This window comes from Sorex araneus, chromosome 1 (genome assembly GCF_027595985.1).
Source record: "Sorex araneus isolate mSorAra2 chromosome 1, mSorAra2.pri, whole genome shotgun sequence".
Taxonomy (NCBI): Eukaryota; Metazoa; Chordata; class Mammalia; order Eulipotyphla; family Soricidae; genus Sorex; species Sorex araneus.
The window spans coordinates 172,802,139-172,828,673 of NC_073302.1; the positions used below are offsets into that span (position 1 = coordinate 172,802,139).

The 26,535-nt window shown below is 51.1% G+C and overlaps 1 protein-coding gene across 6 annotated transcripts in view; it reads left to right on the forward strand.

The window, feature by feature from the left end:
- CAST (calpastatin) overlaps positions 1-26,535 on the forward strand; it is a 107,904-nt gene that overhangs the window by 57,895 nt on the left and 23,474 nt on the right. For 4 of the 6 annotated variants that reach the window (XM_055134848.1, XM_055134841.1, XM_055134864.1 and 1 more), the window contains 16 exons: positions 230-289; positions 5,560-5,625; positions 6,141-6,182; positions 9,735-9,791; positions 10,145-10,246; positions 11,660-11,740; positions 13,039-13,107; positions 13,848-13,946; positions 15,085-15,165; positions 15,646-15,684; positions 16,261-16,341; positions 16,459-16,548; positions 17,495-17,596; positions 20,211-20,294; positions 21,453-21,500; positions 22,701-22,796. In XM_055134848.1, the coding sequence (XP_054990823.1) occupies positions 230-289; positions 5,560-5,625; positions 6,141-6,182; positions 9,735-9,791; positions 10,145-10,246; positions 11,660-11,740; positions 13,039-13,107; positions 13,848-13,946; positions 15,085-15,165; positions 15,646-15,684; positions 16,261-16,341; positions 16,459-16,548; positions 17,495-17,596; positions 20,211-20,294; positions 21,453-21,500; positions 22,701-22,796 (1,197 nt within the window). The remainder of the gene's footprint in view (positions 1-229; positions 290-5,559; positions 5,626-6,140; positions 6,183-9,734; positions 9,792-10,144; positions 10,247-11,659; positions 11,741-13,038; positions 13,108-13,847; positions 13,947-15,084; positions 15,166-15,645; positions 15,685-16,260; positions 16,342-16,458; positions 16,549-17,494; positions 17,597-20,210; positions 20,295-21,452; positions 21,501-22,700; positions 22,797-26,535) is intronic. The other 2 variants (XM_055134854.1, XM_055134878.1) reach the window with 1 other exon arrangement.

Below are 26,535 nucleotides of genomic sequence, written 5' to 3' on the forward strand. Positions count from 1 at the left end.
CCCCTTGCCCAGGACAGTTAGCAAGGGGCACCCACAGCTCTGAAACCTGTCAGGGCTGGTCCCCCGCCTTTCACGCCGCACCCACCTGCTGGGCTTGTGTGGGAGAGAGTCTCCGTGAAGGAGGCCACAGCTCTGGGAAGAGTGAAGAGCAGGTTCGGGTCCTGGGCACTGGAGGTCAAGCCGGTTGTAGGTTAGCGAGAGTGACGCTTCTCTGTCCTTCCTTGTCTAGGTGTCAGCTTCCTCTGCCGCCACCAGCCGGTTCTCCAGCATGAATTCCACAGAACCCAAGGTATGACGTTTCCTCCCCGGCTCCCTTGGGTGAACACCTCTAAGGTGGGGGTTCCACACACAGAGTAGATGTCGACCCAGTGTTGATGCAGAGAGTGTGTGTTTGGGAAGCCGAGGGAGAGAGGTGAGCACTGGCTTCCTCATCCCTGGGGGTCTTTGGGAGCTAACTAGGCTTCCCTGAGTCCTCGGGGTGCCCCATTATCAACAGCCTTCCATGGAGGTCTGTTGGCATCTTCGTCTCACCGTCACTGACTGGGGTTTCCTGAGAAAGACGGGACGGCTGCAGGGTGTCGCCATGCCACATGGAGTGAGCCCAGCTCCGAGGTGCCACAGGGTCCCTACACCCTCCCCACAGGCAGCATTCTGAGCTCCTGGGGGATGCTTCGGGGTGCAGGAGTGTGGAAAGGCATGCTCATCATGTATTCCACTACTTCTTCTGAGCCAGCAGTCTTCTTCCCATGGGGTTTGAATGCCAAAGCCTGAGAACAAAGACCCGAAGTTCTCAGGTCCTCTAAGAGCTGTCCCGGCCCATCACTCATGGGACTCTAGTAGGAAACCACCAACACCCCTTTCCTCTCTGTCACCAGGTTTTCCCCCACTCCTGTGGGGAGCCGAGGCCATCATTTAAAACTAGCACCCATGTTTAGTGCTGTTGAGAAATTCCATGGCCTCACCCTGTATTTTTTTTTATTGTTCTACTTATTTATTCCATTTGGGGGTTCTTTTAGTGAGGGCACACCAGAGATGCTCGGGGCCGATGCCTGGCTCTCAGCTAAGGGATCACTCCTGAGGGTGCTCAGGATACATATGGAAGGCAAGGGATTGAACCCTGGTTGGCCACACATAAGGCCAGTGCCCTCCCCACTGTACTATGGTTTCAGCCTACTTATTGTTTTGAAAGACAGTGCTCTTAAATTTGCCACCGAGCATTCACTTTTAAATTTCATTTTAAATTCCAAAATTGTTTGTGTGTAGAATTGGACATGTCAGCTCAGATTCTCAGTGTCTTCCCATCTCATCCGTAACCAGTCCAGGGGGTGTGGCTGCCTGTTTATACTGTGCTAAGTTAGACACGGGATCTTGATGTCAAAATAAGCTTAAAACCACAGAAAGGGTGTTTGTTCCCAGAAAAGAGTTTGCGTTGGCCTTGAGAGTCCTTGAAAACTAAAGAAAGGAGACAGAAAATAGAGCTGGAAAGGCGGAGTTCCTTGTTGTTTTGTTTGCCTGTCACCCTCTGTTTCATCCGACCATCCCCTCCCCTCAGCTGATGCCTATTTAAGGCACCTGCTGGCCACAAGGGTCAGCAAACTCTTCGGGCATGAGAACTGCTGGGGGAAAGGAGGCCGGGAGAGACAGAGACAGAGAAAGGAGATTGGTGTGAGAATGGGAGAGAGAGGAAAGAGGAGAGAGTGACAAGCATGAGAGAGCGCACAAAGCAGGAGAGCAACATGAGAGAGAGGGAGAGAGAGAGAGGCTGGGGAGGGGGACATAGCAGGAGACCAGCATGAGAGAGAAAAAGAGAGTGGGGGGAGGCAGGAACGGGTGAGGCAGCTCAGGGGAAAGGCGAGGGGGAGGGGGAGAGCCCTGCTGTGGGCCCTCAGGCTCCCCTCCCTGGGAGTGTCCTGTCCTCCCGGGTCACCCCTTGCTGCTGCTGTTGGAAGGGGTGGAGACCAGCCTTTCTGGAGTGTTGAGCGAATTTGATCAGCCCCATTTTGCCAGTGTTTGAGCTGTTCCAGGAAAGATGTTGGTTCATCGGTCAGGCCGGCTCCCAGTGGGTCCAGTGTGTCAGAGGGGACAGTCCTGGGCCAGCTGCATCTCTCGTCCATAATGCATTAGTCGTGGCCATGGTGCTGCTGGGCAGGGCCATGTGGGTGAGGAGTCGTTTCTAATGAGGCTCAGACCTGACCTGCTGTCCTGGGCCTGCCCACGGTCTCGAGGGCGCCCTCTTTACCACACCCCCCCTCCAGTCCTGTGTCTGCAGTCAGGCTGAGGGTGCAGAGGGCACCACAGCCCCAGTTGTGGCAGTGCCGGCCCCTGTGGGTTCCAGTGGGCACTGGCTGGCATGGGAGAAACAGCTGTGTGCAGTGGCAGAAACAATTGACCCAGGCCCACTGGGGGTGTCCTTGGGGACCAAGTTAGCTGTATGTGCTCTTTCTCGTGTGTAACTGGGGGTGACGATGGAAGCAGCAGCAGCAGTCACAGTAATATTCACTCCCCACACAGTTATTTTGAGCACTAGAGACTTGGCACAGGGACAGAGTCCAGTCCTTGGTCCTGAGAGATGACCTGTAAACGCTGGTTATTACTGTCAGTCTTGACAGCATCCAGAAGCATCGCTGTTGCCAGGAATAAATGTAGGAAATGTGTTAAAGATGACTGGTTGACACGTCCATGTGTATACGCTGCTTCTTGATGGAAATGTACAATCCATTATAAGTCACTTGTGTCTCTACATAGACAGTCTTAATTGCATTGTTGAGGTCTTCCATGCAAAATTATGATTGCCAGATCATAAAATTAGAAACTATTAGTAGATTCCAAGAACAAAATACCAGCTGGTTTCTTTCCCTGGTCAAGCATTTAATGAATTGCATCTGCGGGCTGATGAGATAGTACTGCCGGAAGGGCATTCGCAGGCAGCCAGCACAGCTTTGGTCCCAGCACCACGTACAGAGCCAGGAGTGATCCCTGAGCACAAAGCCAGGAGTAAGCTCTGAGTACTGCTGGGTGTGGCTCCAACCCAAAAATAAATAAAATGAGCTATATACATATTAAGTCAAAAGAACATAGTAGCATGTACAGAAACTCATTAGCAAGGATCTGGTCTGAAAGAATCCATAATGTGTTATTTTTTTTCTCATGAATATCATGAACTAAAGGAGTGCTTCTTTTAGCATGCACCTTGTTTTTCCTTCACTGAACAATAAGTATGTCAGTATAACAAGGGCTCATGAAGTGAAGGACATTCAAAACACAAACATTGTAAAGGAAAGATGGGACAAACCTCCAGATAGGGAGATACAAAAGTAGGAGTTGCCAATATCTCCTAGAAATGAACTGGAGGGAAATGGCAGGAAACATTTGGCCTAACTTTTAATGTCCTAACTTTGAAAAATCCCTAGGTTATTGGAGCAAGCTTCAGCCCTGTTTTTGTGGCTTGCCTTTGCCAAGAATCTGTGTACATAAGGGATGTTGTCTTAGACACAGGTAATGTTTGGTTGGTAAATTATGCAAAACCCCCTTACAAAAGAGGTGAAGTTAAAACCTAAATCATCATCTGATTGTGATAGATTGGGCCTCTAGAGTTTTTAAATTTAATTTTTATAAAGCTGTTCACAATAATTTATTACGTTCAGTATTCCAACACCAGTCCCACCACCATTATTTCAAATTTTCCCACCATCACCCAAGCCTGTCCCCCAAAGCAGGTGCTAAATAATTTATTTTGTATTGCTTGTTATGAATAATCTGCTAAAAATGACTCACAAAAACTTCCTTAGAGGAAAGTGTGTGAAAATTGTTGTATTTCACCCTGGAGCCATTAAGTCCTTGTATGTGAGATAACTAATATGTAGTTACAGGTTGAGCCTTGGGTGCGCTAATATTTTTTAATCAAAATCGATTGCATTCTGCTTTACCTCTCAACCAATGTAGTGTGCTACTCTTGGGACATCAGTGGTGTAGAGTATGAGATGTTACATGGCCGCGAATGCGACCACATGCTCCAGGAATTCTAAAATTTTAAATAGGGTGATGCAACTGGAGTTAAATTTTTCACAGAATGGTGACTTTGGGGTCCGGAGGCATCTCTGCACCTTGTTGCTCTCTTCCAAGATTTACTTATGAGTCTCTGGGTCATGGCCATTAATGAGCTTATATGACACTAGAGGCAGTTTGTGGTTATGATTACCAGGCTCCTGGAAGAACAGGGAGATGGAGGGAGGTCTCCCATTCCTGACTCTGTGCAAACCTGGAGATTTCAGTCACAAACCCTGCATACCTGGGTTTTTCAGCAGATTCATTCATGGATGAGGCTAGTCTGAGTCTGGAGATCAGCCATGAACATGACGGCAATTGGGTTCTGGGGCTTTTCAGGTGCTGGGGCTCTGTTAGGGTGGGTGGCGGGCTCACCCACCCTCCTCTGGGGTACCCCAGATGGACTCAGCCTCGTGCAAGGTCTGGAGGCATCTCTGCGACTTGTTGCCCTCTGGGCCTCTAGATTTTTTGTTGTGAGTAAAAAACCCATGCCCTGTTTACAAAACTGTTTTAAGATTCTGTTGTCACTGTGGTATGTAGAATATTGGATGAGGAAGTATATTGTAGTAATGGGGGGATTTCTAGATCACCCTTGGACCCACAGCTTAGGGACCAGGACAGAGAAGGACAGATGAGGGGGAGGAGCAAGAGAAAGGGAAGTGATGGGTAGGGTCACTTAGACTGTGATGTGGGGGAGTGGTATAGCCGTACATCCAAACACAGACTCAGCAACGCTGGGAGCTTGAGATCTAAGCCGCAACCACTGGACCTTGGCATTATGCCTGTCAAGGTGACAGGCAGGGTTGGGCTGTGGGTTGGGGTGGGGAGGGAATATGGGAACACTGGTGGAGGGAAGTTGACACTGGTGGTGGGATTTGTGTTAAAATATTAACCATCAACAATTTTGTAAATCACAGTTGTTTATATTTAAAAAACTGAAAAAACAAATAAGGAAGGAAAGTGTTATCAAATGTTCACAAATCTGTTTGAAACATCTCCGATTCCTGTGGTCAGAACCAGATGTTGGAGCGTGGGCGCTCACTCAAGCAGACCATAGCGAGAAGGGGGAGAAAGCGGCAGAAATGGATTTTGTTGCAGGCTTCCCACATGGCCTCCGAGTAGCTTCTTCCCATGGGGTTCAATCCAGTGAGTTCCTTTCTGGGCACGCTGTTGCCGTGCACGGGCCTGGAGAAGTCTGTATCCTAGACCCCAAATAATCTACCGAGTAGGAACGGTCTACTTTCAGATAGCCAGGATAACTCGTAATGAGAACCTGAGCAGCTTCCTGCCCTTGGGGGCATTAATGGGCCCTAAAATACTTGCCGGAAGCTTAGAATTGGAGCACCGACCACTTGTTGGAACTCTAGTCATAAGCCTGGAGAGATGCAGTTGATAGTCAATAGATGCAATCAGAAGGCCAGTAGTCCAATGGGCCTGGGCGTTAACAGTCAGCCCCTGTCCGTACATGCCACGGGTCAAATGAAATCAAAACCTGGGGCTGTGCTCTCACACTAGGCCCCTCCAGGCGGCCCACAGATGGAAGGACCTCATTCTCCTCACAAGAAAAGACACAGAAAGCAGGTGATTTCATTTCTGGGGGGACATTTCTGCTCACTAATGGCCACTGCTCTGCATGTGCCCGTCTGCTTCCAGGCGCCTGGCCACCACACACCCACTGTCCGCAGTTCCCTCACTGCTTTCTCTGCGCTTTGTTCTGTCCCCCACTGCGGAGTCACTCAGATGCGGGAGGTCAGGCTCGTGGCCTTGAGATAGGGGCGGGGGCACTCTTATTTTGCTTATGCATTGGCTGCTGTTTGTAATAAACCTTTATGGACCTTTGATGCGCAGAGTAAGATGTCAGCTGCTGTCAGTCTGAAAGGAACAGGCATTTAGCAGAGAGTTGCAATTCTAAGTCAAATGTAGTAAGTCCAACTCATGACTTTACAATGAAATCAGAATCATCCTTTTTCAGCTTTCGAACTTGAAGAAAATACATTGTAAACTTTGTAAACCATGTTCATTCTTTCTCCTGCCCTCCTCCTCTCTTTTTCCTTTCTTCCTCTTTTTTTTTCTCCCTTCATTTTTTTTTATTTTAGGCTGTAAAGACAGAACCCGAGAAGAAGTCACAATCAACAAAGGTAAGCTATTTCACTGACTAGTACAGTGCTTGGATTCTTTGTAACAATAATGAATGACCAACTTTCTCCTTTGCTGCTGCTGAATAGCAAAAAAATACTTAATTTGGGATTTCTATAAAGCCAAATACTGCTTAAATATGTGTATGATATGTATGTGAATGTATGTGAGATCAGTATGTTTCTAAAGGCGTTTTGTGTAAGCCTTGATTTTTATTATAGGTAAAGTGATTTTTAAAAGAGGAAGCTGAGCTGGAGTGATAGTGTAGAGAAGAGGGCACCTACTTTGCACGCAGCAAACTCAGGTTCAACCCCCAGTACCCCATAGAGTCCCCTGAGCCTGTGGGGGTCGTCCCTGAGTGTAGAACCAGGAGTAAGCCCTGGGCACTACTGCCTGCGGCCCCAAACCAGACACCTTCCCCCGCCCTCCAAAAGAAGTGAAGAATAAACAGCATGGGCTGGAGCGCTTGCCACGCACACAGCTGCCCTGGGTTCTGTCCCCGGCACCCCATATGGTCCCCTGAGCCCATTAGGAGTGATCCTTAGTACAGAGCCAGGAGAAAGCCCTGAGCACCTCTGAGTATGGCCCGAAAACCAAAATAAAATAAAGAATGGGTTCAAAAGAGAAAAGGCAAAGGGTTATAAGTATTGGATTACTTTAAAGATGAGCCATCCAGGGGCCAGGGAGATAGGACAGGAGTCAAAGCTCTTGCCTTGCGTACAGCCCACCTGGATTCGATCTTCAGCATCCCGTGTGGTCCCCTGAGCCCTGCGAGCAGAGATCCCTGAGCACAGAGCCAAGACTAAACTCTGAGCACTGCTGGGTGTGTACCCCTCCATTCAAGTCCCCACCCCTTCCAAAAAATAGTACACAAAGATTTGGAGAGGAAATCTGTTGGACACCTGGAGTCGGCTGGGTTCTTTACACCATGTGGTCTGGGTTGGTGGACATAGTTATCAGTTATTCTGGGGCCCCCTTTCCGTGTCTCTCGACTGACGGTCTTTCCGTGTCCGCATGGGTCAGAGCTCAGGGTGTCGCAGGAGGCATTTTGCTTCCTCCCTTGAGCACAGGAGCCCGCAGGGGGCGGACTGCAGAAGATCCATGGACTCTGGGGGCGGGAGGAGCTGACCTGCAGGCGAGGGCCAAGCCAGCCTATGGTGATGAGGCCTGTCAGCTTCTGTGGAAGGTCACTTGGTGGTCACTTGTTCTGCTGGAAGCATTCGTGAAGTCTGTAGTACTCATCTTCTAGTCCAAATTTAAATGCTTTCCTTTGTCTTCCCAAACTCTTAAGATTAAGTTTCTGGTGATCGTCTTCTCAATGAGTAAGACAAGGAAAAATGTATTACTTAATTCAAGGATATATAGTATGCTCTGTACATGCTATACAGAGTTTTTTCTTTTTGCTTGTTTGTTTGGTTTTGAGTAGGGTCAGGTTTGGGGGCCATACCCAGCAGTGCTAAGGCCTTATTCCTGGCTCTGGATTCAGGGATCTTTTCTGGCAGTGCTCAGGGGATTATATTCAGTACCAGGGATTGAACAGGTTAGCTGCATGCAAGGTAAGCACCTTACATCCCTAGCCCCAAAAGATTTTTTAAAAATCATTTTTTGATGAGGAAGCAGGGTCCCCTTTCTACAAACTAAGTGGACACGGTGCATTTGACAGCTTTTATTTTTTTATTTTTATTTTTTTTTTTTTTAAATTTTATTGAATCACCATGTGGAGGGTTACATAGTTCTCAGGATTATGTCGGTTATACAGTTCTCAAACACCCTTCACTTCACCAGTGCCCATCTTCCATCACCAACCCCCCCAGTATACCTGCCGCCCCCTCCCACCTCCCCAGTCCCAACCCTTGCACATGATATGTTTCACTTCGTTTACGCCTTATTTCGATTACATTCCATGTTTCAACATACAACTCACTACCGTTGTTGGGGTTTCCCCCAAAAAAGAAAAGCAGTCCTATTGCCAAGGAGGCATTTGATAGTTCTCCATTGCTAAGAATATAGAGATATTAAGTCCCGCTGTTTGTTACATAGTTTTTCTTTTTCCCCCTTGCCCCGCGCCACCGAGTTCACGCCTGTTTTAGTAATCGCCACGCTGCCTGACAAGGGAAAAAAAAACCGAAAAGGATGGTTATTTCCCATCATCAGCAGGCGTGGGGCTCTGGCTTAGTTGATAGACTTGTAGAGTATCTGCAAGCAGTCTCTGGAACCGACGGTCTTGCGCTGGTGTCGGCTCCGGCTCGAGATTACACCAGCGTCCCGCTGTTCCTTGTACATAATTTTTCCCCTTATATCCCATTCCCACGCCACCAGGTCTGTTTGCTTAATGGACATCACACTGTAGTTGATGACACACCTCGTTTCTTCCCGAGAAAGAAGAAAATTTCTTCTCAGCCGGCGTGGGGATATAGCTTAGTTCAGTCTAGTGAGATGGCTACCACTTTGATTGCCTTCAATATTTCAGCAACAGACTTACTATTAGGATCTCCCACAAAAGTCCGCCCCATTAGAAAGGAACCATTACATATTGCTCATACTAAGATGACATTAAGTCGCGCGGCCGCGGCAGCGGCCGCGCGGTTTTGGGTTTCTGTATAAAGTCCAGGGAAAGTACAACCAGAAATAACATCACTATAAACTTTTACCCTTTTATGGTGCTCATAAGATGGAGAAACCTAGAGAGAGGCTCGGCGTCTCCGTTTTGCGCTCAGGAAAACCGCGGCCCCTGCGCTGTGTTCAGGAGGGAGGAGTTGAGAGAGAGACAGGTTAAAAGAATTGGGGGATGCCCGGGTCCCACAGCTTCAGCACGCCGTGGGGTCTCTGGTCCCATGCCGGAATTAGTTCAGTGGGCTGCTTGGGGTCCGAGGGCGCTCCCTCGGGCCCCTCCATCATGCTCCTTCCACAGCCGGGTCCAAAAGGAAGCACACGTGGGGGAGGTGGGTTTAAGTATCTAACTGCGGTGGGCGGGGGTCGCCGCCCCCGCCCCCTGGGGACTCCCGCAAGCGCGCTCACGTCCTGCTTTGGCTGAATCGGCGACTCCGTTTTGCGCTCAGGAAAACCGCGGCCCCTGCGCTGTGTTCAGGAGGGAGGAGTTGAGAGAGAGACAGGTTAAAAGAATTGGGGGATGCCCGGGTCCCACAGCTTCAGCACGCCGTGGGGTCTCTGGTCCCATGCCGGAATTAGTTCAGTGGGCTGCTTGGGGTCCGAGGGCGCTCCCTCGGGCCCCTCCATCATGCTCCTTCCACAGCCGGGTCCAAAAGGCGCATTTGACAGCTTTTAGATGGGCCTGCACTTCCCATCTGCAGCAGTGATGAAAATAGCTGCTGATTCAGATAGTTCCCGGATCTGAAAAGTCGTTTCGGATGACGCAGTGCATTTCTCGATATTCTTTGATTAATCCTGCTGGCGGAATCGCCATTGGCCAGACCGTGCGGGCCATTTCCAGGAGAGCGGATGGCATGTGGGGTCTGTGTGATGCAGCTTGTTTTGCAAATAAGGAAAACAGTGGGCTCCACTATAATTGAGCTTTTATCTTTTGAAATTGACAGCCGTCTGCACTTCATGAGAAAAAGGCCAAAGAAACAGAAACAAAGGAACACAAAGAGGTAAGCCAAGCCTTAGACCTAAAGCCATCAGGCAAGATTTCTGTGTGGGCATGGGGAGACCAAGGTCAGAGCAGACCCCTTAGGACCAGGGGCCTCGGCGGGAAGCGGCTGGGCTTGCTTTTCCGGCTGAAGGGCGCCACCGCGTGGCAGTGCCCAGCCGTGTAGTTCACTTGTGGAGCTCTGCCTCATCCCCAGGATGTGCCCACACAGACTCCACGTGCAGAGTGGACTGTCTCGCAGGAGAGCAGCCAAGGCTGAACCCGCAGAGCCTGCCCCAGACGCTTCTCGGGCAGCTGTCCTGGGGAGGGTTGGCACTTCCCGCAGTGCTCCAGCCCATGGTGTTGTGTTTTCAGCCTGAGCACGCAGCAGTGCCCGCCGACCAGCGGGCCTCTAGTGGAAAATCAGCGTCCAGCTCGAGTGAGCAGCCGCCACCAGAGAGATCCGCAAAACCAAAGGTGAGTGGAACAGTTGGCAGAGAAGAAACTAGGGTGCCACGAAGGAACACGCCCCAGGGCTGCCCTTGCTTCGGCCAGCAGAGCCTCCACGTGGCCGTCCACTGCAAAGAGGCACCTCTGGAAGGGCCGGGGCCTCCGCCCAGGCCTCCCCATTCCCAACACTGCAGGACAGAGGTTCCCAGTGGTCCCCAGGAAGTCAGGGAGCTTGGGTCTGCTCCTCCCCAGTATAGGAACACCCGGGACCTGCATGGTCTGCTTCACGCGAGGGTCTTGAAATAAATTTGAAAGGGGGCAGGGCCGTGTGTGGGGAGGGACAGTGCACGCGTGAACCCTCATTATGGACGGCATTGGAAATCATGCATGGGAATGTGAGGGTCCCTATGGATGGGATGGGCTTGTGGAGCCAGAGTACTCAAGCAGGAAGCGCGTTTCCAGAGCCAGCGGCCCTCGGGGGCCGGGATCAGCATTTCTGAGAACTTCCCCTTTGAGAGAGGTCTCTGGAGGCCGGGGCTGGGCTGCTCCTCTCCAAGCACACGGGTTTTGGGCCCACCCCTCCCAGGCAGCCCAGGTGTATCATGTTCAAGTTCTTTTTTTTTTTTTTAATAATAATTGCCTTTTATGCTGTGAAGGGAAGCTGATGTTGGTGGCAGGATTGGTGACTGAATATTGCATTTCAAAAACCCAACTGAATAACTTTGTAACTCATGGTGCTTTAGTATTAAATGAGGGGGGGGGTGTAAAGGAGATAAAATAATACTGGTCTTACATTGTGAACATTATAATTAAAATTATTTTTAATTAGGTGGCAGCAATTATTTCATAATATGTTTCACCTAAGATCTAACTTTCGAAACTTCTCTTGAAAATCGAGTCAGGTCAGAGTGATAGTCCAGGAGGTTGGACACTTACCTTGCATGTGGCCAGCCTGGGTTTAATCCCTGGCATCCCATATGGTTCCCCAATCACTGCCAGGAGGGACTCCTGAGTACAGAGCCAGGAGTAACCCCTGAGCATTACTGGGTGTGACCCCCCCAAAACTAAAAAATTATGTATATTTAAAAAACTTAAAGAAAAAGATAATCTAGAGTTTCTGTCAATGGAACCTCCAGGGCAAGGATTGGCTTTTGTTCCCCAACCCCTGTTGTGTGTGCAGACACCCCCTGCTATATCCTGGCAACTCACAGGCCTGTGACCAGGGGACCTGGGGGCCTGGCTCAGCTGTCAGGAGGTGTTAATGCACCTTGGAAGAAGGAATAAACGCTTGACTTTTCCCGAGAAGGGTCACAGGACAGGCCCACTTGGGAGCCTCTGCTCTAGAAGATGTTTCTAAGGGTGGACAGTGGCGGTGCACTCGTGACCTCAGAAAAACCCTCAGGGTCCTGCATCCTGACACTCTCCTGCCCCCACCCATAGGTGAAACCCCAGGACGCCCGGTCTTCGGGGAGAGAGAGCGTGGTTGCGGCTGTGTCTGCATCAGGCAGGACCGATGATAAGGTAAGCATGAAGTGACCAGCCCTCTGTGGTCAGGTGTCTTTTATGAGAGATGCCAACAGCTTCTGCCGCCCCAGGCCCCGGGTGCTGCCACACCAGATAACCGTGTGTAGCCAAACTGTGCGGGTGAGGACTTCTGTCAGGGAGCACGGGCGTGGCCTTGAGAGAGGGGGCCGCATTCAGGATAGCTGGGTGCTTCACGCATTCAGGCCATGATTCTGGGGCCTCGTTGGAGGATGGTGGTGTCCTCCCGGGAGCTCACCTGGGATTCACCTCGACTCTGCCCTTAGTACAAGTTGAGCTAAAGAGCGTTGGAACAAGCACGTGCTCAGCCTTCCCTGTGGACAGCAGTGGCCCCATCACCTGCAAATCACAAGCTGTCCCTGCGCCCGCCTGGGTGTGTGGGGGTCCAGCATAGTGCTCTCAGGAGGAGCCCCTGTGCCCCGCGGTCAAGCCTGGGCCAGGCTTCCTTTCCTGAAGCCACTGCTCAGAGCCTGGCAATGCAGACGGCGGCTGCTAGTCGTCCCTGCCCAGACTATGCAGTCAGCCGCCAGGCTGCGCCCAGCTCCCCGAGGCATCTGCAAGAAGGCCGACATGGAAGTTGCGGTGGAGGAAAAGCAGGATAGATCTAGGCCCTTGCTTTTCAAAATAGGGCAGATCATCCTGACAGCAAGAGGTCCGGGGAAGTTATCAGATAAACGTGTATCCTGTTGAGGCTGGAGCAAAACTGCGGGGGTGAAGGCACTAAGCCGTGCGCACAGCCAACCCTAGTTCTGTGGTGACCCAGAACCACATCTCATCCCCCAGTATGGCCAGGGGTCCAGCACCACTGGACAGGGGAAGCAAGACGGCCTGGAAGTGGGTGGGGATAGGAAAGCCATAGTGGGGGGGAAGGTAGTGGTCAGGTCAGGCTGCTGTGAGAGAGAGCGGGAGCATGCAGTACCCTCCAACTGATCGTTCCAGAGAGAATTTGTGGGTGTTGCAGGATGGCTGGAGGCCCTGAGCGAGGCCACCAGGACAGAGCCAGATGCTCAGCAGACTTTCACTGCTGCAGACTTTTCTGTATGCTGCGGGGAAGGTGTCTGATGCTCCGAGCCGTGCTCGGCCGTGAGCCAAGAGTGGTATTGTTCGTGCCCTGTGGGAAAAGCAATGGCACGTGCATCATGGTGTCTGGGACAGAGGTGCCCAGTGTGTGATCCGGGCCACGGGGACGAGGAGGAGCTCGCTTTAGAGGCTGGGCTAGTGCTGACTCCTGTGTGGGTATGTGAGGTGTGTTTTCTTTCTTACTAAACCCCTACCAGAAAAAAGAAAATAAACCCTCGGTGTTGGCTGTGCCAGTTGAATCGACACCGGCTGAACCATCTGGGAAGGTAAGAAGATGCAGAGGGCCCTTACCCAAATTGTGGTTCTCCCCTTGAATGTCACAGCAGAGCAGACTAAAGAGGGTGGAGCACTCTTCCCTCAGCTCACTCCTCTGAGGCCATATGCAGAGTGACCTGCCAGCTCTCCCAAGTCCCGCTTTGTAAACTCATTAAGTGCTCAAAGAAGGCTCAGATGAAAGGACAGGCAGCGGTGCTTGGAGCTGAGCCCTGTGTGGAGATATACTCAGCAGGGGTTAGGTGGGGCTCTTTGTGGGGAGAACCCTGGAAAATCGTTGATGGGCAGTAGCGGCTGAGCTGTGTGCTGTATACCCCTGTGTGTAGCAACGTGATCTGGGCTGCATTTTGTGCTGTCACATTCATTTGTCCAAGTAACTAATGCCTTTCGATTTCTTAAGATTATGGCATAATTTACTAATACTGAAATCTCCCGTAAGACAGCTTTTTCATCTCTGTCTGTGCGTGTATTCATGGCCACGGAACAGCCCGGGTCACGTGCACGAGAGCTCCTAAGCTGCTGCTGATCCACACCCCAGCCACACCCCTAAATCTTTTCCATCCAGACTTTGTCCTCTGGAACTCTAACTGCAGTTTGCTAAAGGCCAGATTTTGCTGTCTGAAGAACTTTGTGTTGTATGGTGTGTTTCTGCTTGGCATACCTTTCTTGTGGTTGGACGTCCTGAGCGACGTGTGCCAAGTGGCGGTTGAATGTCACTCTCTTTCATTTTCAGTCAGGCATGGACGCTGCTCTGGATGACCTCATAGACACTTTGGGGGGCCCTGAGGAAGTACCTGAAGACAACTCCACATACACAGGACCCGAAGTTTCAGTATGTGATGCAGAGATCCACACTCAGTGGGCGCGGGGCTTAATGTCGCTGTCAGCGGCGGAGACCGTGTGTGTTAACAGTAGCTGTTCTGTGGCCAGTGGGCCAGTGGACACTATTGTCTGCTGACCCTGGGGTATAGCGTGTCGGCTCCCAAAGGCTCACTCTTTCTTCCTCAGATTTAGGTTCAGGAAATTCATTTTGATTTCCAGGTATTCCCAACTCTGACTTGAAAGTCTTTTGATTTCTGAGTTTATAGTACCCTTACTTCATTTCTATTTCAATGCCTAAAAAAAGTTAAAAGGCAAGAATATTATGTTCCTTGTTATTTTAAAAAGTAGACATCAATTTTGAGGTTTCATTTGGCCTCCCACCCCCTTTTCAGTACTGCCCCTGGAATCTCCCTTCTTTAAGCATAAAAATACCACCCCTCCCTTCACCCCCCAGTTGCACCTGAGGTTTTTCACCCATTCCTGGCTTGGTGGGGGGTGAAAAACAGCACAGTCAACAGAAAGAAAGCATTTGTGACAGACAAAACAAAGGGTTTGGTTCCAGAATTCATATTAATAAGTTTATTTACTTTGGTTTTGGGGCCACACCTGGTGGTGTTTCAGGTCTTACTTATGGCTCTGCATTCAGGTGTCATTTCTGGGAGCATTGAAACATGAAATATTTTTTTATTAAAATGAGGAAAAAAGGAGAATCTAACAAGACATTTAAGAGAAAATGCAAAATTACTAAAAGAAGCTCTTCTGCAGTATTTTTCCCCAGACCTGTAGATTATAGTTATAATCTAATTATGCATTATAAAGTCAGAATGTGGTCCCCAAACAAACAAACAAGATCATACTAAACATTAAATGACCCCAGAGTCCCGCAGCTACCACTTGTAGAGGTTTGAGTGTTTTCTAGCATTACATGTGGGGCAAACCACTTAAATAGGAGTATTTGTATAATTCCAGAGTCTGATCGTTATGTGAAGTTTTGCTTAGTGATTTCTGCTTTTTCTTAGTCATGTTTAAGTTTATAATGGAGTATAATTTTGGTCACAGAGCACACATATGAAATTGTTCGCTAATCAGCTCCGTGTGTGTGTGTGTGTGTGTGTGTGTGTGTGTGTGTGTGTTTCGTTTTGTTCTAGGATCCAATGACTTCGAAGTACATAGAGGAATTGGGTAAAAGAGAAGTCACAATACCTCCAAAGTATAGGGAGCTTTTGGCTGTAAGTTCGCTGCTTTATAGTCTTCATTGAAATGTTATTTTTGTCTCATTGGCACATTCACTCTTTCGAAGTTAAATGTGTGTACGGGTGTGTAGGCGGGTGTTCCTTTGTTGGGGCTTCGTGCCTGAGTGTCACAGCCTGATTCCCTCTGTGACCACAGGAAGAGTCTGCTCAGGTGTTTCCTCGGAGGGGCTGACACCTGAGCCAGTCCCTGAATCTTCCCAGCCCGCCTGGGGGCCCAGGGCTCCCCATGTAGAGAAACACATGTTAGAGATCCGTGCTTCCGCCTGCCTTTACTAGACCAAATTCCTGGTGGAAAGGCACAGTCCTTGGGGCTCGGGACCAAGGCTCGGGGCCTCACATACAGACTTTAGGGGGCTCAGAGATCTAGCCCACAGGCCGTCCAGGAGTGTATGTCACTGATACATAGCGAGGAGGAATGTTCCCTTCTCAAACTCTTCCCACTGTGATTCGTTTCAGAAAACAGAAGGGGTGGCAGGTCCTCCTACAGACACTGCGGTGAGTCCCCATGAACCTTTCCCTGCGCCATGCTGATGGCTCGTGTTGGGGTGGGATTCTGCGGGGCTTGAGGCCAGGCTCGTCTCTAAACAGATGAAGCTTCTCCCTGTTGAGGGAGGGGGCTGGGCATGGGGCTTGTTGGTGGGTCTTCGTTTTCTCGTGCAGCTTTCTTGAGAGGGAGAAGAATGGAGGCAGATTTTAGGATCAAACGCACATTAATGCAAACAGGAGCAGAGTGAGAATACAGCATGCAGGGTGCTTGCCTTGCATGCGACTGACCCAGTTTGATCCCCAGCATCCCATATGGTCCCTGGCACCCAGCAGGAGTGATCCCTGAGTACAGAGCCAGGAGTAGCGCCTGAGCACCGCCGGGAGTGCCTCCGCCCCTAAAGGTCTGGGGCAGGTCTTGTGACGTGTGATATGCACAGAGGAGGGCTGGTCCCTTCCCATCCACGTCCGTCGGCTTCCACTGGCCCATCCCCTTAGCAGTGGAGGAGTGGCAGATGTGCGCTCTCGGCTCCTGGAGCTTTCACTCTCCACCTTGGCTCATGTGACGCCACGTGTGTGTCGTCCTAGGCACCCATGGGGCCCGACGAGGCTATCGACTCGCTGTCTTCCGATTTCACTTGCAGTCCTGCCACTGGTGGCCAGGAGGAGGTATTGCTTCCAGCGGGATGGGGATGGGGGGTGGGGAGGACCATTAGAAACCACCTCCAGCTCTAAAATCCAGACGGGCTTGAGTCTGTATTTCAGCCTTTTCCTTCTGTATCTCAGAAACCATCCGGAGAGGCTTTAAAAGCTCAGTCTGCCAAGGTGATCAGAAGTGCCGCTCCCCCCCACGAGAAGAAGAGGAAGGTGGAGAAGGTACCAGACTGCTGCTTTGCAAGGCATCCAGGTTCCCCCAGAGCCCGGCTTTGATAAGGCCTAGCGATGTCTCGGGGTAATCCTGCAGTGCTCATGCAGCTGAGGAGCATCTTTCCTGACTGGTCTGTACAGAGCTGTGAGATGCAGAGCTGGGTGCTGCCGCTCCCCTCCCAGCGGGATAAGCACTCTTGGCCTCTGCCCCTGCTCTTGGGGGGCTCCAGCGCTGTCTCCTTGGTCATGATGCGGGTCTCCTCACCGTGGCAGTGCGCCAGAGGAATCGTGCTCTGGGAACATAGACTCTTGCCCTTAGTTTCCTAACCTGGTCTGAGCCCGGAGCCCCAGGGCTGTGCTTCCTGGGCTGGGGAGGGCAGGGGCGCCGGGAAGATGGGGGTGGTTAAAGCCCATTTCCGGAGGGATGGTGGTTTGTTTGCCCTAGAGGGAGGATCCAGGGGAAGCTGGGCACTGCCCACAGTGGTCGGGGACGTGCTTGTCAGGAGCCCTGAGGCTGGGCCCCACCCGCCTGCCTGTGGACAGACCGTTGCTTTTTATCTGCCTTCTGGGAGCTCCGGGTGCCACACCCCTCAGAAAGGAGGGGGGATCCCTCAGAGCCTTGTGCCTCTGGAAGGCAGTGGTGGGGCTCTTGGGCATCCCCGCCGCCCCTTCTGGCCTGCCACATGCTCGTGGACAGCCTTGTCCCGAGGCATCTCTGGAAACAGGGTCTCCGGGGAGAAGCAGTCAAGTCCCGTCCCTGCAGGTGGCCCAGATAAGAGCCGGCTCCCGCTCTGCTGAGTAAGGGGGCGGCGCCGGCCCAGCCCCTGCGCCCACTCTCGGGGCGGCAGCTCTTGTTCCTTCTGTGCTGGGTCTGCCAGGCTGGGGCCGCTTTGCGCCGAGGGCCAGGGGAGAGCGGAGGGGCTTCTCGGATGCCCAGAATGTTCCTTTCCCGCAGGAGGCCATGAGCGACCAGGCCCTGGATGCACTCTCGGCTTCTCTGGGCAGCCGCCAGCCGGACCCCGAGCTGGACCTCAGCTCCCTGCAGGAGGTGGCCGAGGTAGGACGCGGAGCTGAGGGTGGACACAGGGCCCCGCAGGCTGGCACGGCCAGTGCTTACTCCTAAGTCTGCCATTAGCCACCACGGAGACTACTCACAGGAGCCTCAGTGACCTGCCCGAGCAGATAACTCGGGCCAGGCTGAGGGCAGCAGCTCCTCTGGGCAGGGCTGCGGGGAGAGGGGTCAGAGGGCCCACAGAGTCCTGCACATTCCGTGCAGCCTGAGCCCTGCCCCCCAGGCTCTCCGGGGCCTCCTGAGCTGAGCCAGCCGTTCTCACACGGAACCGTTCCGTGGGTGGGATTTCCAAGCCCAGGAAGGGCCAGTGCCGGTGGCAGTGGGCCCAGGTGTCCTATGCGCCAGGAGGGGAGTGGCCACTGGTGCTGTCACAAAGGCCTGCCCTCTGTCACTTCCTGCCCTGATCCTCTGGGGAAGGGGAGTCACCAGGTGTCCCGGCAGCCTGCCTGAGCCGGGCCCTTCCCTGCTCCAACTATGGGCCAGTTTCTCTCCTCCGCTTTCCTCGAGGACCCGTCCAGCGAGCTGTGGCAGGAGCAGCTCCGCGATGGCGAGCACAAGGGTGCAGGAGAAGGAATCCTTGTCCTCTCGGACCAAGTAACATGGGGGCCCAGGGGCTGGCGCTGAGCCCCCTGGGTGTGGGAGCGGGCAGCTGCAGGGCGCTGTGTGCAGGAGGGTCCAGGTGGGGGGCTGCTCCAGCTAGCCACGCAGAGAGGGACGGGGGCACATAAGTCCAGCAGTGAAGCCAAACAAATGCATGTGGCGAAAGGTCCCATAGAAAGGCCTGTGCCGGGCCGGAGGATCTCTGGGGGTCCTCCTCTCGCATAGCCCCTCTGCTGGGTCTGGCCTAGCGACCCATAAATGTGGAAAATGGAAAGGAGCCAAGCCTTGCAAAGCAGTTTGGCCAGTGGTGGGGGCTGCTGGCACATGGGCATACTGACCGTCCTCTGGGAAGCCGCAGCAGTGAGCCGAGGTCTGGACAATGCTTACACCCGCCGACATTGCTCTGTCCCAAGCCTGACCCCGGGGCTGCGATTTGTCTTGATTTAACCACGTGCCAGCGTGAACCACCAGCCGTCCCTGGCAGCAGGTTCGGTCTGCTGTTGGCGGAGAGCTTTGTGTCGATTCTGTGTCTCAGGCCCCTGGTTCCTCGGCTGAGTCTCTGGGGGCAGGTGGAGAGCCATAGTCTGAGCATCAGGGTCACAATCTCACGTCGGTGGAGGGACCCGAAAGGTAGCAGGGTTCGGGCGCTGGCCTCACATGTGGCCAACTCTGGTCCGATCCTCAGCATAGAGGATCCCCCCCGACCCCCCTGAGCATTATAGAGAGAAGAAAACTCTTGATTCCTACCTCCAGAAAAGTCCCTGGCTTGTCAGAAGCCTCAGAAAAATACGTCTTAAATCAATGGACTAGTAACTTGGAGGAAAACTTCGATCCTTGCTGGCAGCTAGAGCTGCAGTTCACCACGGGGGCCCCTCCCCCACCACAGACCTGCCTTGTCCACAGAACCTGCTTAGTCCGTGCTTTGAGGGCGGGCTAGATTATTGCAAACCACAGATCTTTGGGCCCTTAGTTGCCTACAATGCAGATGTATTTTAGAAGTCAGTGCCCCCTGCCCCTCCCCGAATATCTAATGCATTGATGGCTCATGGAATCCAGTTAATTCCTGAAGGGAGTCCTTGTTTCCCTGGTTTTAACACACTGGTGTCCACACACCGCCAGTGGCTTGGACGGGCTTCATTGGCACAAATCACAGTGGCAACATCGATGTGTTCGTCAGAGTAACGCTGGGTTGTGACGTGTAGGTTTCGGTGTATGGCGTTACGTGCGACATCAGCAGCCACACCTGCTTTGCCAGCAGGTCACCTCCTGCCCCGCTACACCTTTGACCTCGCCCAGTGCACCCACCCTCCCTCCTCTATCGGGAACCTCGCCGAGTTCTTAAGCTCTGGTTCAGTTCCCGTTTGCACGTTCAGCTCACTTAGCTTCTGCATGTCAGTGAAACCGTCAGGGGCCCTTTTAGGAGAGATGAAGCCAGGTCCTGTGGGACAGCCAGGATGGGGGGAAGGTGGGTGCATCTCCCGAGCTTTCTGAACTGGATTTTACAAGTGTGAGAACCCTCTTTTCCCCCAGCAACTCTCTGGCCCAGAGAATCCTGCTCCACAGTGAGCTTGGTGAGGCCGTCGGGAGAGCGAGCCTGGGGGAGATCGCTGTGAGCCCCGTGTGAACTCAGGAAATGAGCCAGCATGGGGTGCCCCTGAGTGCAGGGCAGGTCAGCACCCCCGGGTCCAGCTAGGCTTAGCCCCTGAATCCTGGCTGAGCTCAGCCCCCCAGGTGTTGGCTGGGTTCAGCTTCCTGGATCCTGGCTGGGGTTAGGCCCTAGATCCTAGCTGGGCTCAGACCCCTGGGTACTGGCTGGAGTTGGCCCCTGGATCCTGGCTTGGCGCAGCCCCCCAGTCCTGGCTGAGAGGCCTCTGCTCACCCCACATGCCCCCACGGCCACTCAGCCCGGTGCCCTGTTGGCTGGGACTCTGCTCACTGTGACCTTTTGATGTGTCCTGTGCAGGCGAGGGCCTCACATCCTTCTCCCGCTTGTCCTTAGGCAAAAGCCAAAGAGGAGAAAGTGAAGAAGTGTGGGGAAGAGGATGAAACCGTCCCATCCGAGTACAGGCTCAGAGCAGCCACGGTAAGGCAGCAGCGCTCACCCGCCTCCCGCACTCTGGGGTCTCCCAGCCCCGTGGCCCCCAGGGACCTCCCCCCTCCTGCCTCAATAATGTGGGAAATCCTGATCACTGCCGCCACCCCTGGGCTGCTCAAGACAAGCTTCCTGGGACAGGAGAGAAGGGGCCCCCTGAGCCCTGCCAGGCATGAACCCTGAGCAAAGCCAGGAGTGGCCCTGAGCGCAGAGCCAGGATTAACCCCGAGCACCAGGTGTGGCCCCAAATGCATTTAAAATAAAAGACCTTGAGAGGACCCAATGCAATGCTTCGGGGCCAGAGATAGCACAGGGACCACGCACTGCCTGGTATGTAGCCATCCTGGTTCGAGTCCTGCTCTCCACAGGACTGATTCATGAGCACCACAGCCTGTGGCCCCCAAAACAACAGCCAAAGGGTTTCCTGAGTAGTGGCACCGTTAAAACCCCCATGGACTGGAGAGCTTCCTTGGTTGACAGTGCTGACAAAGGTCTTAATGCCAGAGGAGGGACCCACAGCTTTTGCTCTGATCCTACTCATTCCACCCCCAACCGTGGATCCTCTGTTAGACATCAGTGTATGAAGATTTAGCCCAACCCACGACCCTCAGTTCTGGGGGGCTTTGTTGCAGTGGGTTTTGGTTGGAGATAAGGAAGGCAGTTCTATCTGCAGCTAATCTTTGAAATACATAAACATATCTGCAAAGAACAGGATGGAAAAATCGCTGAGTTCTACGTGTTGTTTGGTATGGATGGTGTCTCACGTGGAGAAGTAACCTAAATTGGGACGCCTCAATTAATGAAGGCTTTAAATCCTTTACTAATGCAATGTTACCTTTTCTGCCAGCAGATTTTTTCTATAAATTCTATTTCCATGGTTAATTGATGGATTCTTTCTTCAGTGACCTTAAAAGAAAATTACACGTGTGTTATATATGATAATGGCATTTGGGCTTTTGATTTTCTACCACCAGCTCCTTATTCCAGTTTGCAAACAAAAAAAAAGTTTGAACTGGGAATTTATTCAAATATCAGGAAAAAAACATGTTCTCTTTTCCTATTCTGGAAGACCTTAAGACAAATTTTATGGGGCAAGAAAGCAAAATATACTGTTTCATTTTCAGTAACTCTTGTCTTTTTCATTTGTAGGATAAAGATGGAAAACCACTATTGCCAAAACCAGAGGAAAAATCCAAGGTTAGGAAATAAGCTCTCTGTAAATACTTTTTATGAAAATAACTGTGGCACTTTAATGTGATACAAAGCTTCAGGAAATAAGATTTTAGGATCCTTAAAAACCAGTGAACCTGTAAGGTTTCATTGTGGAAACTTTCTTGTGTGCCAGGGTAGAGCTGAAGAGAGAAACGGCCCGCCGCATTTTTACTCCTGTTGCTGACTCATGCCTCCTTGTCTTAGTCATATTTTCCTTCTGAGTTCTCTAAGCCTCTTCATTGAACATCAGGGGTCAGTGTCCACAAGTTCCTTAAATTAGCGTTGATTCTAGTCATGACCCTGCCATGATTTTCTGCCATCTTTGCCTAGACCAGCGTGATGGTGCTAACTAAGTATTACCTACCGTGGTGATCCTAAGCATTGCCTGTCCTGATAATACTAAGCCACAGATGTGTATTTGTTACTTCAGCATTGCTGCCCCTTTGCTTGTTTTCACTTGTATCTTTGCTGAGTGGGAAAGGCAGAGTGATTCGTCCCATTTCACAGGTGAAGAAGCTGACCCACCACCCGCACTCAGCAGTCCCAGGCGAGACGCAGAGCTCAGGCCTTGTTCACAGGCAGCTTCTGCGTGGTGAGCTGTTCTGTCTGAGGTTGCCACTCCTGGCCCTCCAGGGGTGCAGGCCCGGGGGACACAGCCTGGCAGAGCTTTCCTTACTGAACCCTAGAGTTCAGGCTCTGTTTCCTCTGACTCATTCTGAGAGGATATGATTAGGAAGTAGAAGGAAAAAGACATGTGAGAAAAGCTGTGCAGGTCTTCATCAAAAGGACAGGCCATTTTACTTGAATACAATTCTTCTCAAATGGGGATGTCAGGAGATCTTATTTTTGATCAAGGCAGCGTTGACTTACAAGATTGTCCGTGTATCTTAGGGATGCAGTGTCATACGTCTTCCAAACAGGTTTCAACCCACTGGACTGCCAGAATACCAGTATATCTCCACGACAGCCCACTGGCCGAAACAGGCCTTCAGCATTGTGGTGGTGCTGAGGAATATGTTTAATATTCCTTATTTCTATCCAGAAAGGCAAAACACACCCATGGTAGATTAGTTTTGGGCTTTCGATGCTGCCTAATATCAATGAACTTGCAAAGAGTCTCTGAAAAAAAATGTTTTTTTGATAGTGAAAACCACTCCTTCATCTCTTGTGTATCTGGTCTTACAGCCACTCAGTGAATCAGAACTCATCGATGAACTCTCTGCAGATTTTGACTCATCCAAACGGAAAGAAGAAAAACCAAAGCCAGTTGAAAAAACAAAAGTATGTGCTCTCTCTTTCTCTCTCTCTCTCTCTCCCTCTGTACTCCCTCCTCTCTCTCTTTTCTCTCTCCTCTCTCTTCTTTTTTTTTTTTTTTAATTTATTTATTTTTAATTAGAGAATCACCGTGAGGATACAGTTACAGATTTATACACTTTTGTGCTTATACTTCCCTCATACAAAGTTTGGAACCCATCCCTTCACCAGTGCCCATTCTCCACCACCCGTAAACCCAGTGTCCCTCCCACCCTCCCCAATCCCATCTCCCCCCCACCCCACCCTGCCACTGTGGCAAGGCATTCCCTTCTGTTTTCTCTCTCTAATTAGCTGTTGTAGTTTGCAATAAAGGTGTTGAGTGGCCGCTGTGCTCAGTCTCTAGCCCTCATTTAGCCCGCAACTCCCTTCCCCCACATGGCCTTCGACTACAATGTAGTTAGTGATCGCTTCTCTGAGTTGACCTTTCCCCGGAACGTGAGGCCAGCCTCGAAGCCATGGAGTCAACCTCCTGGTACTTATTTCTACAGTTCTTGGGTGTTAGTCTCCCACTCTGTTATTCTATATACCATAGATGAGTGCAATCTTTCTATGTCTGTCTCTCTCTTTCTGACTCATTTCACTCAGCATGAAACTTTTCATGCCCATCCACTTGACTACAAAATTCTTGACCTCCTTTTTTCTAACAGCTGCATAGTATTCCATTGTATAGATGTACCAAAGTTTCCTCAACCAGTCATCCGTTCTGGGGCATTCGGGTTTTTTCCAGATTCTGGCTATTGTAAACAGTGCTGCGATGAACATACATGTGCAGATGTTGTTTCGATTGTACTTTTTTGCCTCTCTGGGATATATTCCCAGCAGTGGTATTGCTGGGTCAAATGGGAATTCAATATCTAATTTTTTGAGAGTCGTCCATATTGTTTTCCAGAAGGGCTGAACAAGTCGGCATTCCCACCAGCAGTGAAGAAGGGTCCCTTTCTCCCCACATCCTCTCCAACAGCGGTTGCTTTTGTTCTTTTGGATGTGTGCTAGTCTCTGTGGTGTGAGGTGGTATCTCAAAGTTGTTTTGATCTGCATCTCTCTGATGATTAGTGATGCAGAGCACTTTTTCATGTGCCTTTTGGCCATTCGTATTTCTTCCTTGGTAAAGTTTCTGTTCATTTCTTCGCCCCATTTTTTGATGGGGTTGGATGTTTTCTTCTTGTAGAGTTCAACCAGTGCTTTATATACCATTGATATCAACCCCTTATCTGATGGGTATTGTGTAAATATCCTTTCCCATTCTGTGGATAGTCTTTGAATTCTGGTCACTGTATCTCTTGCGGTGCAGAAGCTTTTTAGTTTAATGTAGTCCCATTTGTTGATCTCTGTTTTTACTAGATTGCTTAGTTCCGTGTCACCTTTGAAGATACCTTTATCTTCAATATCGTGGAGGGTTTCGCCGACCTTGTCTTCAATGTACCTTATGGTTTGTGGTCTAATGTTGAGGTCTTTAATCCATTTTGATCTGACTTTTGTGCATGGTGTCAGGTCAAGGTCTAAACCCATTTTTTTGCATGTGGTTGTCCAGTTGTGCCAGCACCATTTGTTAAAGAGGCTTTCCTTGCTCCACTTCACATCTCTTGCTCCCTTATCAAAGATTAGATGGTCGTACATTTGGGGTTGTGTGTAGGGATATTCCACCCTGTTCCATTGGTCTACGGCTCTGCCTTTGTTCCAGTACCATGCTGTTTTAATTGTTACTGCTTTGTAGTAAAGTTTGAGGTTGGGGATGGTGATGCCTCCCATCATCTTTTTCCCAAGAATTGTTTTAGCTATCCTTGGACGTTTGTTATTCCATATGAATTTTAGGATTGCTTGATCCATTTCTTTGAAGAATGTCATGGGTATACTTATAGGAATCGCATTGAATCTGTATAATGCTTTAGGGAGTATTGCCATTTTGACAACATTGATTCTCCCTATCCACGAGCAGGGTATATGTTTCCATTTCCTCATGTCCTCTTTGATTTCATTCTCCTCTCTCTTCTTTCTCTCTCTCTCTCTCTCTCTCTCTCTCTCTCTCTCTCTCTCTCTCTCTCTCTCTCACACACACACACACACACACACACACACACACACCCCATCTGGTTTTGGATTTTGATGGCGTTAATATGAAGATCCGTGGCAGGATTGATCAGATGCCAGATGCCTCTGTGCCACCTGTGGTCTCTGCTGCCAAGTCCTGCTGTGGCCTGGACATGCCTCCTCCTACAAGCTGAACCTGGATTTGTGCTGGCCTGTGAACCCCGGAACCCTTCCTCCAGGGAAACCCCAGCCATGCTTCCTATGGTTGCTGCCTGTGTTTCATGGCCCCTGAGGATCGTGGCTCTGTCTGTTGTCTCTGGCCAGCTCGGCTCATGCCTCCTCCCCAGGCCTGGCCCGGCCACCGTCTCCTTCCGCCCTTGGGAGCTTCAGTCCTGTAGGGCACAGGCCCCTGCTAAATCTTTCTCTCTGCCTGCCTTCTACATATCTCCAGTCACCAAACAGTCCTCTGGCAGCCTGGCCCTTCTCATTCCAGCTCTGCTAAGATCTTATCACCGTTTTTTCTCCCACACTTTATTTAAACACCATGGTTTACAGAGTTGCTCATGACGCTGTGTTACAGGCATTCAGTATTCCAGCCCCAATCCCACCACCACTATCCCCTTCCCTCCACCATTGTCTCCATTTTCCAAACACCCCTCAAGCCTGCCCCTGTAGCAGGCCCACGGTGACTTATCATATGTTGCTTGTTACCACTAAGTGGTTAGTGGAATGATCGAAAAATATCTCCATATAAGAAACGTGAAAATTGTTGTATCCTAATAGTAAGTCCTTGCCTGAAGGTTTATTAAGCTGTTGTTGCAAGCTAAGGCTTCTGTGCTAATGTTTTTGCTAGTCAAGATTGGTTGGCTTCTGCGCTATATCCCATCCAATCTGCTGTGTTCCTGCCGGGATGTCGGTACTGGAGAGTTTGGAGATGTGGCTCCATAAAGTCCAGAATGTGTAACTGGGCAGTTTGGCCTGGGGCCTGTTGGTGGCTTTGGGGCCTGAGAGCAGCTGCCCAGGCTGTGTGAGGGCGGGAGATGGCCCCAGAGGTCTCAGCTGGACTTGGGTGTCTGAGACCTCGCATCTCCCTCCCCAGCCTCTGCCCTCCCACCCAGCACCCCCAGGCTCCACTGGTCCCCTGCAAGGCTTTGGGCTCAGAGTTTCAGCTCTCCCACTCTTGCTGGCCTCCGCACTTGTGCTAGTCTAGTCAGTTCCTTGAACAGAGACGCGACCTCCAGTGAGTGACCTCTCCTGAACACAAGGCCTTGAATTTTGTTCTGACTGTTGGGCCGTACCTGGTAGTGCTCAGTGCTTGGGCCCGTGTGGTGCCGGGGAGCAAACCCAGTGCTCCCACATATGTGCAGAGCATGCCCTCGGCCTACAGAGGTGTCTCTCAGCACTACCAGGTCTTTGAGAAATGCCGAGTTCAGACGTTTTGTTAGAAATTTTACTCTCAGGATAGACTGTAGCTTGTCCCAGAATTTCTAATTTAGTGCATTTTGAGGGGAGTGGCAAGAACCTGCATTCTAACAAGGTCCTTCATAATGCTGGAGTGGCCGGCCGGGGATGGCCCTTGAGGACCTCTGGGGTGAGATTTCTTCCTGTTCACAGTGACATGTGCCAGCGGCTGTGGCATGTTCAGGGCAAGGCCCCACATTGTTCCAGCACCCCTGCC